Raw genomic sequence first — 12191 nt, 5'->3', positions numbered from 1 at the left:
GCCCCTTCAAACCAGATCTCCAATACCTTCAGGTTGATAGTGGACTGGTGTGATGGTGAGGGGGTAGCAGTTCTTCCTGAATGTGGTGGTATGAGTTTTGTGGCACATATACTTCTTTCCTGATTGTAGCAGCGAGAACAGAGCATATGCAGGGTATTGTGGATCCTTAATGATTGCTGCTGCTCTCCAATGGTAGTGCTCCCTGTAGATGTTCTCGATGGTGGGGAGAGTTTTATCCGTGATATCCTGGGCTTTGTCCACCACCTTTTACAGGGCTTTATGCACAGGGGTATTGATGTCTCCATACCAGACCTTGATGCAGCCGTGATTGGTCTCGCAGTAAATGACAGTGCTATCAAGTTTTTATCCTGAAAATCTAGAGGAGTAATTTCGATCTTATTTTAAAGGTATTGTTGTTGAAGTAATGCTGTTATTTTTTTAACTTTGTTTTTGTATGTTGGGTCTGGCCAATAAGATTTGAGCCTCAAGCTCCAGACAAATTATGTGAAGTTAAATTAATCCATAAGATGGCAGTATCATGCAGGTAAATAACCATGGATGATGCGTGCTACTGCAGGCACTCAGAAGCATCTATACTGCAGATAGACTAAGAATTTGGGCAAATTGGATGCAAAATAACAATCAAGAAATTAACACAATTCTACAAATTCTAACCATAAGGTAAAATAACTATCAATATTGCACATACTATACAAGAATTATTGTAAAGTCATTAAAAAAAGGATGAAACAAAACTAAAAATACGTACTGTATAGATTCTAACGGTTATATAAAACGTGTTGTGACAGTAGATATTGTGCTTTTCCTCCTAAATTAAAGGTCATACTTAATCATACTTTGAGGTTAAAAAAAATTGAGACTACACACATTTCTAACAGACGTTGAACTGTAGATAAGTCCTAATCCACTAAAGAAAAAAAAATATAATGCAAAATGACATTCAGGGTTTGACAATGTGGTTAAGTCTGACCACTAGTTTAGGAGTGACATGCCAAAGAGGCAGGCCACCACATCAGCTGCCAAAGTAAAAGCTTGCAGAGGAGACAGAGTTCCTGTTATTTCAGAGTTAACTTCATGGTCTGAAACAGGTGGAAGATCTTTCTGAAAAAAAAATCTGCAAGAGAAAGGTAATGCAGGAAATGGCACTTCTACCAGCACGTAAAATGACTGTTTTAATCTGATGCAGAGCTATATATTAACATTTGAGTATGTTTATTTATCTTTAGCCATATCATATTAACATTATATAGAACATTTTATGAAGTTGAAGTGTAATAGCCATGTCATTAAACTCTGAACAAATTGCAATGTGTTAAAGTTTTAATTTAGCTGCTTTTCTAAACATTGCAATGTTAATTTTGGATGGTGGTGTCATTTATTTCAGAAATTACATTAGAAGAGCCTCTAATAAAGTTGTAGAGAGATGGTAGAAAGCCTCTCCTGGATAATGCAGAATAGGAAACTGAGGGATGGATTTCTGTGAAATTTACACCAGATGACTTGATAAAATAGACAGAACTATACTGGCTTGTTTTACAGGAATAAAGTGGACTTTAATATTAATATTTGTATATTGCTAACAACTGTGTGGCAATATGTCTATCTTCAGTGTTTCAAGGTTGTATAAAGTCCTATCCCATTCATGGTAAATGCCTAAAATGGTGGATTAATTATCATTAAACTATTTGAACTAAATTGAAGACCATGGAATAGAAGAGGTAAAAGGAGCATGAATTTAAAATTATATTTGTTAAAAAGGGCATGAAAAGCTTGAAGGCAATCCAACAATCTGGTGCCAGATAATGCATGCTCAGTCTAGAGTTCTGAATATGGCAAATAATTTGTACTGGTTTCCAAACTAAGCACCACACACTTCTTGCATTGAGGCTGCCCTTTAGTTAAACAGAATGACAAACATTGTAAAACCTTAATGCGCTCTGTTCTGGTTTCGTAGTTCAAATGATGCAAATTTGTAGTTTTGTATCCTAACTTTTTTTTTCCAGCTGATTAACTACTCTCTAAGATGGTATAAGTAAAGATGGTAATCATAAATCTCAACCAACATCTCCTTAGTTGTCATTTGACCACATTCAATGGGGATATCCTTACAGTACAAAATTAATTAATTGCAGAGAATACAGAAGTGTTTTGTATCCTGTAACATTGGGATTATATTAAGAATTGATGGTGGTAACTGGTCTCATTACACAAGTGATATTTTCAGTTTTATCTAAAAACTGCTTAAGTTATGAATAGATATTATTCTTAGAGATTTATGTCAGCTTAGTGGAAATTATTTACTGATCAAACAATTGTAGGAGATGATAATTTTGTGACAACTTGAAAGTTATTTCCCCAGAACATGCAAGTCTCTTGTTTTATCATTTAAACAAAGTACCATTCTGTGAATTGAAGCTAAATGCAAAATTTACTCCAATTCTCCTGCATTCTCCCCCAAGTTTGACTAACAGCTATTATTGTCACACCATGTTATCATCACCCAATCTCGGCTATGGATTTTTAAAATCTTATTTTATATTCATGCTTCTTTTGCCTCTTCTATTCCATGGTCTTCAATTTAGTTCAAATAGTTTAATACGAATTGAAGGATTAGGTTAACAGGCTAATTGAAAGATAATTTTAATGTCTACATTCAAAACATCAGCTCTGCGGTTCTCACCCATCTTCTCTGTTGCCTCATCAAAAGTAAATGCAATAAAATTGTCACATGATTTGTCTTTAACTCTGTATTAGTTTTCCATTATTACCATATATTTAACCAAGTCCTGCTAAGTTTCTTTGGGATTATTTATTTTTCAAAGTCTTTCCATCACCAAGGTTAAGCAGAATTAGTTTGTAAGGCCCAGGTTCATTTTTTCCCCTATCACCATCAAATGCTAGAGGTGACTTTAATTTAATCTACTCATAGGGGACTGTTTCACACCCTGACAGAGTGGATTACTTAACTCTGCAGTTTCCTGCCAAGCAAGTTAAATTATATTTCACTTTCTCATATTGAATTAGATTTGATTAACTTTATGATCGATACCACTTGGAATGAAAAGCACAATGTTAGCATTGAAATGAGAATGTTGTTTTTACATTTTGAATTAAATTTTTTAAAGATTTAGACGTAGACAATAGTACAGGCCCTTTCAGACCACGAGTCTGTGCTGCCCAATTACACCCAATTGACTTATACCTCTGGTATGCATTTGAATGGTGGTAGGAAATGAGAACACTCAGAGGAAATCCATGCAGACACAGGGAGAACTCCTTAGAGACAGCACTGGATTCAAACCCAAGTTGCTGGCGATGTAACAACATTGGACTGACTGGTGTGCTAACCATGTTAACGTTGAATGTAAAGCATACTGTCTTAAACTAAGAGGATGAACAGTGATCCCATTTTAATCAATAATCACTCTTATGTCTCCATTAGATATCACTTTCTCGTGGAAATGGAAATGCCTATGCAAATAATTCCTGAATATTTCAGGAATTCAGAAACCAGACTAGCAGATAATGTCCCAAAGAAAGCCAACATTTCTGCAGCAGAGGCTTTTGAGTCTCAGGCTGTTCTGCCAGTTCATAGTCCAATGTGGCAAATGTCATCCCCTCAGATCAAGCCACTGGGAGTTATGTCCTTGGAAACATTGCCCTTGGACAAGAAGACTTTGGAAGATAAATCCCTGGAACATATGTCCTCAGAGGTCGGCCCACCAAAAGCCAAATTTTATGAATATAGGCAAATGGAAACAAAATCTTCAGAAGAACATATGTTAAGATTGCAAAATCTCTGCCGCATCTGTGGAGTTTCCTTTGATACTAACAGTTATGACATGAAATACCCAGTCAATGGCTCTGTTGATGAGGTCACCCAAGAGGTTCTGCGAAAAATGGGATTCGGAAACAGTTTTTGGCCAGAACTCATCCACAACACATTTAACATAGATGTCAGGACGGATTTGGAAGCCAGGCATCCCACCCACTTTTGCTACAATTGTTGGCGTATTATTATTCAGACAATCAACAACACAACCAACGAAGATGCATTCTTTCCCATTGGCACGACTGTGCAGTGGAAACCACACTCCACTTTTTGCAGCATGTGCAATATTCCTAGTGGCCCTCGCAAACGTAAAGTTCTTAAGCGAAGTCCTCCAGTCGCTAAGAAGCCCAAAATAACAGTTGATATACCAATTAGATCAAGGATTGTTAAAAGACAAGATCAAATAAATTCAGTGAGCATTTCACTGGCTAAAAAGATTGTGAACTGCAAGAAGTGCCATCTAAATTCAAAGCTTCTTGTGCTTGATTATCCCAATAACTTTATTCAGTCTGTGACATGCCAGGCCTGCGAGCACTTGCTGGCTGATCCTGTGCAGACACCCTGCAAGCACCTTTTCTGCAGAACATGCATTCTCAAATGTACCACAGTGTTAGGAAAATATTGTCCAGTTTGTTGGTTTCCCTGTGATTCTTCAGACTTCAAAAGCCCAGTGAAATCTTTCTTAAGTGTCCTCAGTTTATTAGTTCTAAAGTGCCCAGTGACAGACTGTGGAGAGGAGGTGAGACTTGGTGAATATCCCAATCATGCCAAGAATCACAAAGAAACAAGAATGTTGCATGCCTACTCACCAATAAACAAGGGTGGCCGGCCACGGCAACATTTACTCTCTCTCACACGCAGGGCTCAGAAACACCGTCTACGAAAGCTCAAACTTCAGGTGAAGGCATTTGCGGATAAGGAGGAAGGTGGTGATGTGAAATCAGTGTGCCTCACTCTGTTTCTGTTAGTATTGAGAGCTGGAAATGAGCACAGACAAGCAGATGAACTGGAAGCTCTCATGCAAGGACAAGGATCGACGCTGAAACCAGCAGTCTCTCTTGCCATCAGGGTCAGTACATTTCTGAGTTGCAGTCAGTACCATAAAATGTACAAAACCGTTAAAGCAGCTACTGGGAAGCAAATCTTCCAACCACTGCATGTACTCCGAAGCACAGAGAAGACATTGTTGCCAGGTTATTATTCATTTGAATGGGAACCTCCTCTAGCAAATGTCTCCACCAAAGCAGACGTGGGAATAATAGATGGCACATGTGGCTGGCCACGTTATATTGATGATTGCTCAATGGAAACAATTTCAAGACGATTTAGATATGATGTGGCAATTGTTTCGGCGCTGAAAGATCTTGAGGATAACATTTTGGAAGGTTTAAAAAGCCAAAATATAGATGAATGTTTTGGTGGACCATTTACTGTGACAATCAAAGAGTCCTGTGATGGAATGGGGGATGTTAGTGAAAAACATGGATGTGGCCCTTCAGTTCCAGAAAAGGCAGTGAGGTATTCTTTTACGATCATGACTATAAGTGTGGTGAATGAAAATAATGAAATAGTAAAGATCTTTGAAGAGTTAAAGCCAAATTCTGAGTTGTGCTGCAAGCCACTTTGCCTGATGCTGGCAGATGAATCTGACCACGAAACCTTGACAGCCATACTGGGTCCAGTAGTTGCAGAACGGGAAGCAATGAAAAACAGTGATTTAATCCTTGAAATTGGGGATTTGCTCAGGTCCTTTCAGTTTATTTTCAAAGGCACGGGGTATGACGAAAAGCTGGTCCGTGAAATCGAAGGCCTTGAAGCCTCAGGCTCTATGTACGTGTGCACATTATGTGATGCCACTCGAGCGGAGGCTTCACAAAATTTGATCCTTCATTCCATAACAAGGAGCCATGAAGAGAATTTGGAACGCTATGAGATTTGGCGTACAAATCCATATCATGAGACAGCTGAGGAGTTACGCGATAGAGTGAAGGGGGTTTCTGCAAAACCATTCATCGAGACACAGCCCTCCATTGATGCCCTGCACTGTGACATTGGGAATGCAACTGAATTCTACAAGCTGTTCCAGGATGAGATTGGAGAGATGCACAAAAATCCCCACCCGTCTAAGGAGGAAAGGAAAAGGTGGCAAACAATGCTCGATAAGCATCTTCGGAAGAGGATGAACCTGAAACCCATCATGAGGCTGAATGGAAACTTTGCAAGGAAATTAATGACTAAAGAGACTGTGGAAGCAGTGTGCGAGTTGATTCCCTCTGCAGAAAGACGAGAGATTCTCAGAGAGCTGATGCAACTTTACATTCTCATGAAACCTGTGTGGCGATCCACATTCCCAAACAGAGAGTGCCCTGATCTTCTTTGCCAGTACAGCTTTCATTCCCAGAGATTTGCCGAACTTCTTTGCACCAAATTCAAGTACCGATATGATGGGAAGATCACCAACTACCTTCATAAGACTTTGGCTCATGTCCCTGAGATCATTGAAAGAGATGGCTCAATAGGGGCGTGGGCAAGTGAAGGGAATGAATCAGGCAATAAGCTCTTCCGGCGTTTCAGAAAGATGAATGCAAGGCAGTCCAAGAGCTATGAGTTAGAAGATATTCTGAAGCACCACTGGTTGTATACTTCAAAGTATTTACAGAGGTTCATGTACATGCAGAAAACATTGGAAAATTTAACAGTTCCATTTGACCCCGATGCAATAATAAGCAAAAATAACCCAATAGATGATAATGATTTATTTTGAGTTCTAGGGCTGAATTTGGTTCAAAGAATTTTTAACCATAGAAGTCTGTACAGTGGTGGCTTATTGTAGCCAACACCAAGAAGCAGTGTTGGTGTTGATGAAGTCTCAGTGGTGTGATGAAGAGAATATGATCAGGATATGGTGGACAAGGCCAGTTGATATATGTATGTATGTACCAACTGCAGCCCAAGTGGAAAGCAACCGCACATCAGTGAACCTTGCTGGATTGTTTGGATCTTGTTAGATTATCACAGAACATTGGTTAAGTTCTCCGGTTGAAAGAGAAAATTTTTCAAATGAAGGAGTTTGTTTAATTTTATGAATGCTAAATGAAAACCTTTTGAAAAGCAACAAGAGCATGTTTCTTGTTGGGATAAAATGACAATCACCAACCCATGTGAGTCACGTAATGCCACTAAATTAATTGTAATGCTTTGCTGTGCTTTGCTGATCGCTTTGAAAAAAATGTATTTGTCTAATTTTAAACTTCAAGGTTGTTTATTACATTGAAGATGGGAGGTAAAATGCATCCAGTGATTTTTGCAACCAATGCAGTGGCTCAAATTATTTCCCAATGAGAGAGCTGCCTGTGAAAGCGTATGGTATACTGACAGCTCGTCATAGTCATCCAGATCACTCCTGCTAAATGAGTTTTTCCAGTACTCAGGCCTCTTTCGTGGATGTAAGCTGTTGAGTCTGAACCTCAAAGTAGGCAGCATAAAGTGTACATCCCTTAGTTCTTTTACGTAGTTCTACTGTCCAGTACGAGCCTGCAGCTGACATGGACTTTACCCCTCCATAAATCTTCGTCCGCGAAGCCAAGCCAAAGAAACTGTAACTTCTGATGCCACCATATAACCGTTTTACCCTTGGAACATCTTGTTTTATTGGTTACTGGTGGTTTTTATTAGGTATAAAAAAAACATTGTAGTTTATCTTCTTACCTAAGTATATGCATCATTAGTTTTGTCACTGTGCAGACGCTGTTTTCTTTTCCAATGATGATCATTGCTACATCATTTTTGGCAAGTGAAAGCCAGGTTGTGCTTTATATTGATAGTTTTCTACAGACACAATAAATTACAGGGAACATATAACATTGGTTTCATGGCCGGGTGTGATTTATTTTCCATTGTCAAAATATAAAAGAAAATCGTACATTGTCATGTCACAGGAATGGGATTAGTCTGCAATAAATTGTGTCACAAATGTATAACTTGTGTTTCATAAATGCATAAGATTTATTCTTTCAATACCAATGCATTTTCCTTACTTTTGAAATAAATAATATATGAAAGTACAAGATCCCAAAGAATGGACACAACTGCTTTGATGTTTAACTCTCTGCTGCAATGTAAAATCAGGGACTTGCCAAATGCAGCTATTGCAATCCTTATGGGTGTGTTTGGCAGCAGTACTATATTGCCATCAAAAAGCTGGAAGGAAACGATGACATATGTTGCTCATATAAGCTAACGTTATTTCCCTCTCAACTGAAGAAGAAAAATATGATGAAGGAAGAGCTATATTTTAATTGATTGAGGTTAAAGCAGATTCAAATATGACTTAACTGAAATGTAAGTGTTTTGATCATGGGTAGAATGTGTTCATTTAAAATTGAATTTTTATTTTGTCAAATCATTATCCTTTTTATATTCTACATGGAATTTAAATCAGTTTTTGTGCATTGTTAATTTCTCATATTACAGGGCTTATATGAGTCAGACTAGATACAGTTGCATTTCAAGCTGCAGTTTGATTCAATCAAGTCAATTTTCTGTATTTGGCTGGTATAAAAAGCAAATTTTGATATCAAATAAACTCTGTGCTTTCAATAAGCCAGTTCAAAAATTGTTTAAAAAGATCTTTGCTCAATCACAGTACCTATTTACTTAAGGGTCATACCAAGAGGTTAAACAACTACTAAAAATACTAACATCCTGGAATACTTATCAGACAGACTGTAAAGGACAGAGAAGTAGTGCAAATGTCTCAAATCAAGAATGCTTGGTCGTAATTTTACTACACTTTGCAGTTGTGGAGAGTGTTGTGGTTAAATAACTCCAAGTCTTTGAATTCTTTGTAAAGATTGGAAATGTACCTTGTCAAATATTTTTTTCTGCTTCTTTTCAAAATAAAAATTTCAAGCTTTCAAACTGATGGTGATGTGTAATTTGTATTTTACACTTAACAGTTATTTAAATTCAGTGCCACTGCAATTCAAGTGACTAAAACCAATACATCAGACCACTGGAACTGGCTTGAGGGCTTATTTGTCATGTCCTGAAAAGGGTTTGCTTTCGGCCTCATTTAACTGCCAATGGTGATTTGCAGTTGCTGTCTAACTACTCAGCTGCTGCGGACTGGCTCTGTGGGAAAGGAATTAGTTGGACCCAAACCCCCAGGTTTGGAAAAGAAGACGATCACAAGGCAGGAGCAGGAGACATGGGGAACATCAAATGGGATAATGATTTTCCTGTGAATCCAGTACAAAAGCTCCCACACAGCCGATGGGCACCAAAGTTGAGTTTGAATGCATGCTTTTTGAAGCATCTTTCAGGAATCACATTAAAGCACTAGAGCAGTGGTTGTCAATCATTTTCTTTCCCTCACATACCACTAGTATTCCCTATGCCATAGTTGGTCTGTGATTAGTAAGCAATTGCTTACTAATTGGTGTGAAGAAAAAGTTTGAAAACCACTGTTTTAATTGTACCTAATTGCCTTGTTATGTGCTCGGTTTCATAACTCCAAAGAAAATGAGCCAATGACAATTTTTCTCATGCAAAATATTTCAGCAACAATTTGTTCTAAAGCAGTGATTCTCAACCTTCCCTTCCCACTCAAATACCACTTTAAACAATTCCTTACTAATCGCAGAGCACCAATGGCATAGGGATTACTTAAAGTGGTATGTGAGTGAAAGAAAAAGGTTGAGAATCACTGCTCCAGAGGTAAGATATTCAACACTTGGTGGAATAAAAAGGATGAATGTTCAATCCTTTTGATCTTTTAATGGCAAACTCTGCCATTAAAATTGGGAGAGGGGTGGTTAAAAGGAGCAGCACAGTTAGCATAGTGGTTCGCACAAGGCAATTACAGTGTGTGTTACCCAGGTTCGAATCTGGAGCTATCTATAAGGAGTTTGTACATTCTCCCTGTATCAGCATAGGTTTCCTCCCATCCTTCAATACATACCCGGGGGTTGAAGGTCAATTGGATGTAACTGGGTGGCACAGGCTTCTGGGCCAGAAGGGCTTGTAACTGTGCTGTATGTCTAAATTTAAACAGGATAACAGATATTGTAACTGTTTAATAAAAGGCTGGCCCCAATGATCCTGAAGTTATCAGAATGTTGTTAAAACTCATCTGGCTCACTTATAACAGGTCCACATGTGACTCCAGACTCATACCAATGTTTTTGACTCTTATCTGCCCTCTAAATTGTCCTAACAAAGGATTATGATTAAAGCATACCAATTAACTGACCTTGGCACTATATTTGAGCAGTGCAGTTGCTTGTGCCGAGTTCGATTTGCAGTGTCCTCCTCACAAATATCAAGAGTTTGCGATCTAAATTAGAAGAGCTGTCCAACAGACTGGTCAGTAAAAGTCTAATCTAGTCAAAATAATGAAGTCCTACTTTTCATCCAATGTCTCAGCAATAAATCCTGTTCTACAGCAAACTGATCCACCAGAGATGGTGGCACAATTGTATGCAATTGAGGATGAAAGCTCCAGGGAACCTTCAACATTGACTCTGGATCCCATGAGGTTTTAGAAGCAGAATCAGAATTTTTTATCACGAACAAATCACAAAAATTGTTGTTTTGTGGCAACGTAATAGTGCAAACATTCATATAGACCACCTTACAACAATAAATAAAAAAAGTAGTGCACAAAAAGTAAGGCAGTGTCTTCAGGAATCTGATGGCAGCGGGGAAGAAACTGTCCTTGTGCTGCTGAGTGCTCGTCTTTAGGCTCCTGTACCTTTTTCCCAATAGTAGCAGAGTGAAGAGGGCATGGCCTGGGTTATGGGGGTCTTTGAGGATAGAGGCTGCTTTTTTAAGACACCTCCTCGTAGATGTCCTCGATGGAGTGAATTCTGGTGCCTGTTATGTCGCAGGCTGAGTTAACAACCCTCTGGAGTTTATTTTTGTCCTGAGAGTTGGGACCTCCTTACCAGACAGTGATGCAACCGGCCAGAATGCTCTCCACGGTACTCCTGAAGAAGTTTCTGAGAGCCTCTGTCTCTTCAAACACCTCACAAAGTATAGCCACTGGTGAGCCTTCTTCGTGATTGCATCGACATGAAGGTTTTAGGACAGATCATTGGAGATGCTGACACCCAGGAATTTGAAGTTCTTGACCTTCTCCACTACTGAGCCCTCAATGAGGCCTGGGTCATGTATCCCTGACTTCCTCCTGAAGTCAACAATCATTTCCTTGGTTTTGCTAACATTAAGCTCAAGGTTGTTGGCATGACACCACTAAACGAGCTGATCTATCTCCTTCCTGCTTGATCCCTCATTGCCATTTGTGATTTTGCTGACAACTGTGATGTCATCAGCAAATTTGTAGATGGCATTGGAATTGTGGTTGGCTTCACAGTCATGGGTGTATAATGAATAGAGCTGTGGGCTAAGTACGCATCCTCGAGGTGCACCTGTGTGGAGGAGACAATGTTTCCAATTTGTACTGACTATAGTCTTCCAATGAGGAAGTCAAGGATCCAGTTGCAGAAGGGGTGTAGAAGCTAAGAGTTTGAAGCTTTTTGACCTGCACTGAGGAATAATGAAGGCTGATCTGTAGTCGAAGAAGAGCAGCCATATGTATGCATTTCTGTTTTCTAGGTGATCCAAAGCTGAGTGGAGAGCCAGCAATATTGCATTTGCTATGGAGTGATTGTGATGATGGCCGAATTGCAGTGGGTTCATACCTTCAAGATATGAAGAAGGGCTTAGGCCCAAAATATTGATAACATATATTTACCTCCTATGCATACTGCGAGCCCAGCTGAGTTCCTCCAGCATTTCTGTGTTTTTACTACAATCACAGCATCTGTATAGTTTTGTGTTTCATTCTTGTCTACTTGTTACCTTCCAAAATTCGATAGATTATGGATTTGCTCCATTTGAATGGAGGGTGGCAAATCACTGCATTATAATGTGGGAAGAATGCAAAGTTGTCACATTGGTTGGCAAAGCAGAGAGGTAGTGAATGATTTAACTCATGATAGATGAGGAAGTTTAGATTGATACAAATCGACCTTGGAGATCTTGTACACCTATCACTGAAAGCAGGTTTGCAGGTGCAGCAAGCAGTTAAGAATTGTGTTGGCTTTCATTGGCTTTGAGGTTTTGTGTGCATGAACAAGGATGTCTAGCTACCATTGTGCAGGGCTTTGGTGAGACCACATCTGGAGCACTGCATTCAGTTTCGGCCTCCTTATTGAAGGAAGAATATACATGGCAATGAAAATGTACAATGAAAGTTTATTAGACAGTCCTTGGATGGCAGGACTGCTGCATGAAGAAAAATTGGGTTGATTAGGCTGACACTCACTACGGCTTA

General features: G+C 39.0%; 1 protein-coding gene across 1 annotated transcript; it reads left to right on the top strand.

The window, feature by feature from the left end:
* The first annotated feature begins 1063 nt into the window (after positions 1-1063).
* rag1 (recombination activating 1) lies at positions 1064-8773 on the top strand. The gene is made up of 2 exons (XM_069906000.1): positions 1064-1148; positions 3464-8773. The coding sequence occupies exon 2, from the start codon at positions 3483-3485 to the stop codon at positions 6615-6617; it is 3135 nt and encodes a 1044-aa protein (XP_069762101.1). The 5' UTR covers positions 1064-1148; positions 3464-3482; the 3' UTR covers positions 6618-8773.
* Positions 8774-12191: the final 3418 nt, after the last annotated feature.

Source organism: Narcine bancroftii, chromosome 1 (assembly GCF_036971445.1).
Source record: "Narcine bancroftii isolate sNarBan1 chromosome 1, sNarBan1.hap1, whole genome shotgun sequence".
In the NCBI taxonomy this organism is placed as follows: domain Eukaryota; kingdom Metazoa; phylum Chordata; class Chondrichthyes; order Torpediniformes; family Narcinidae; genus Narcine; species Narcine bancroftii.
The sequence above is the reverse complement of the archived record's forward strand: the minus strand, read 5'-3'. Positions and strand labels throughout refer to the sequence as shown.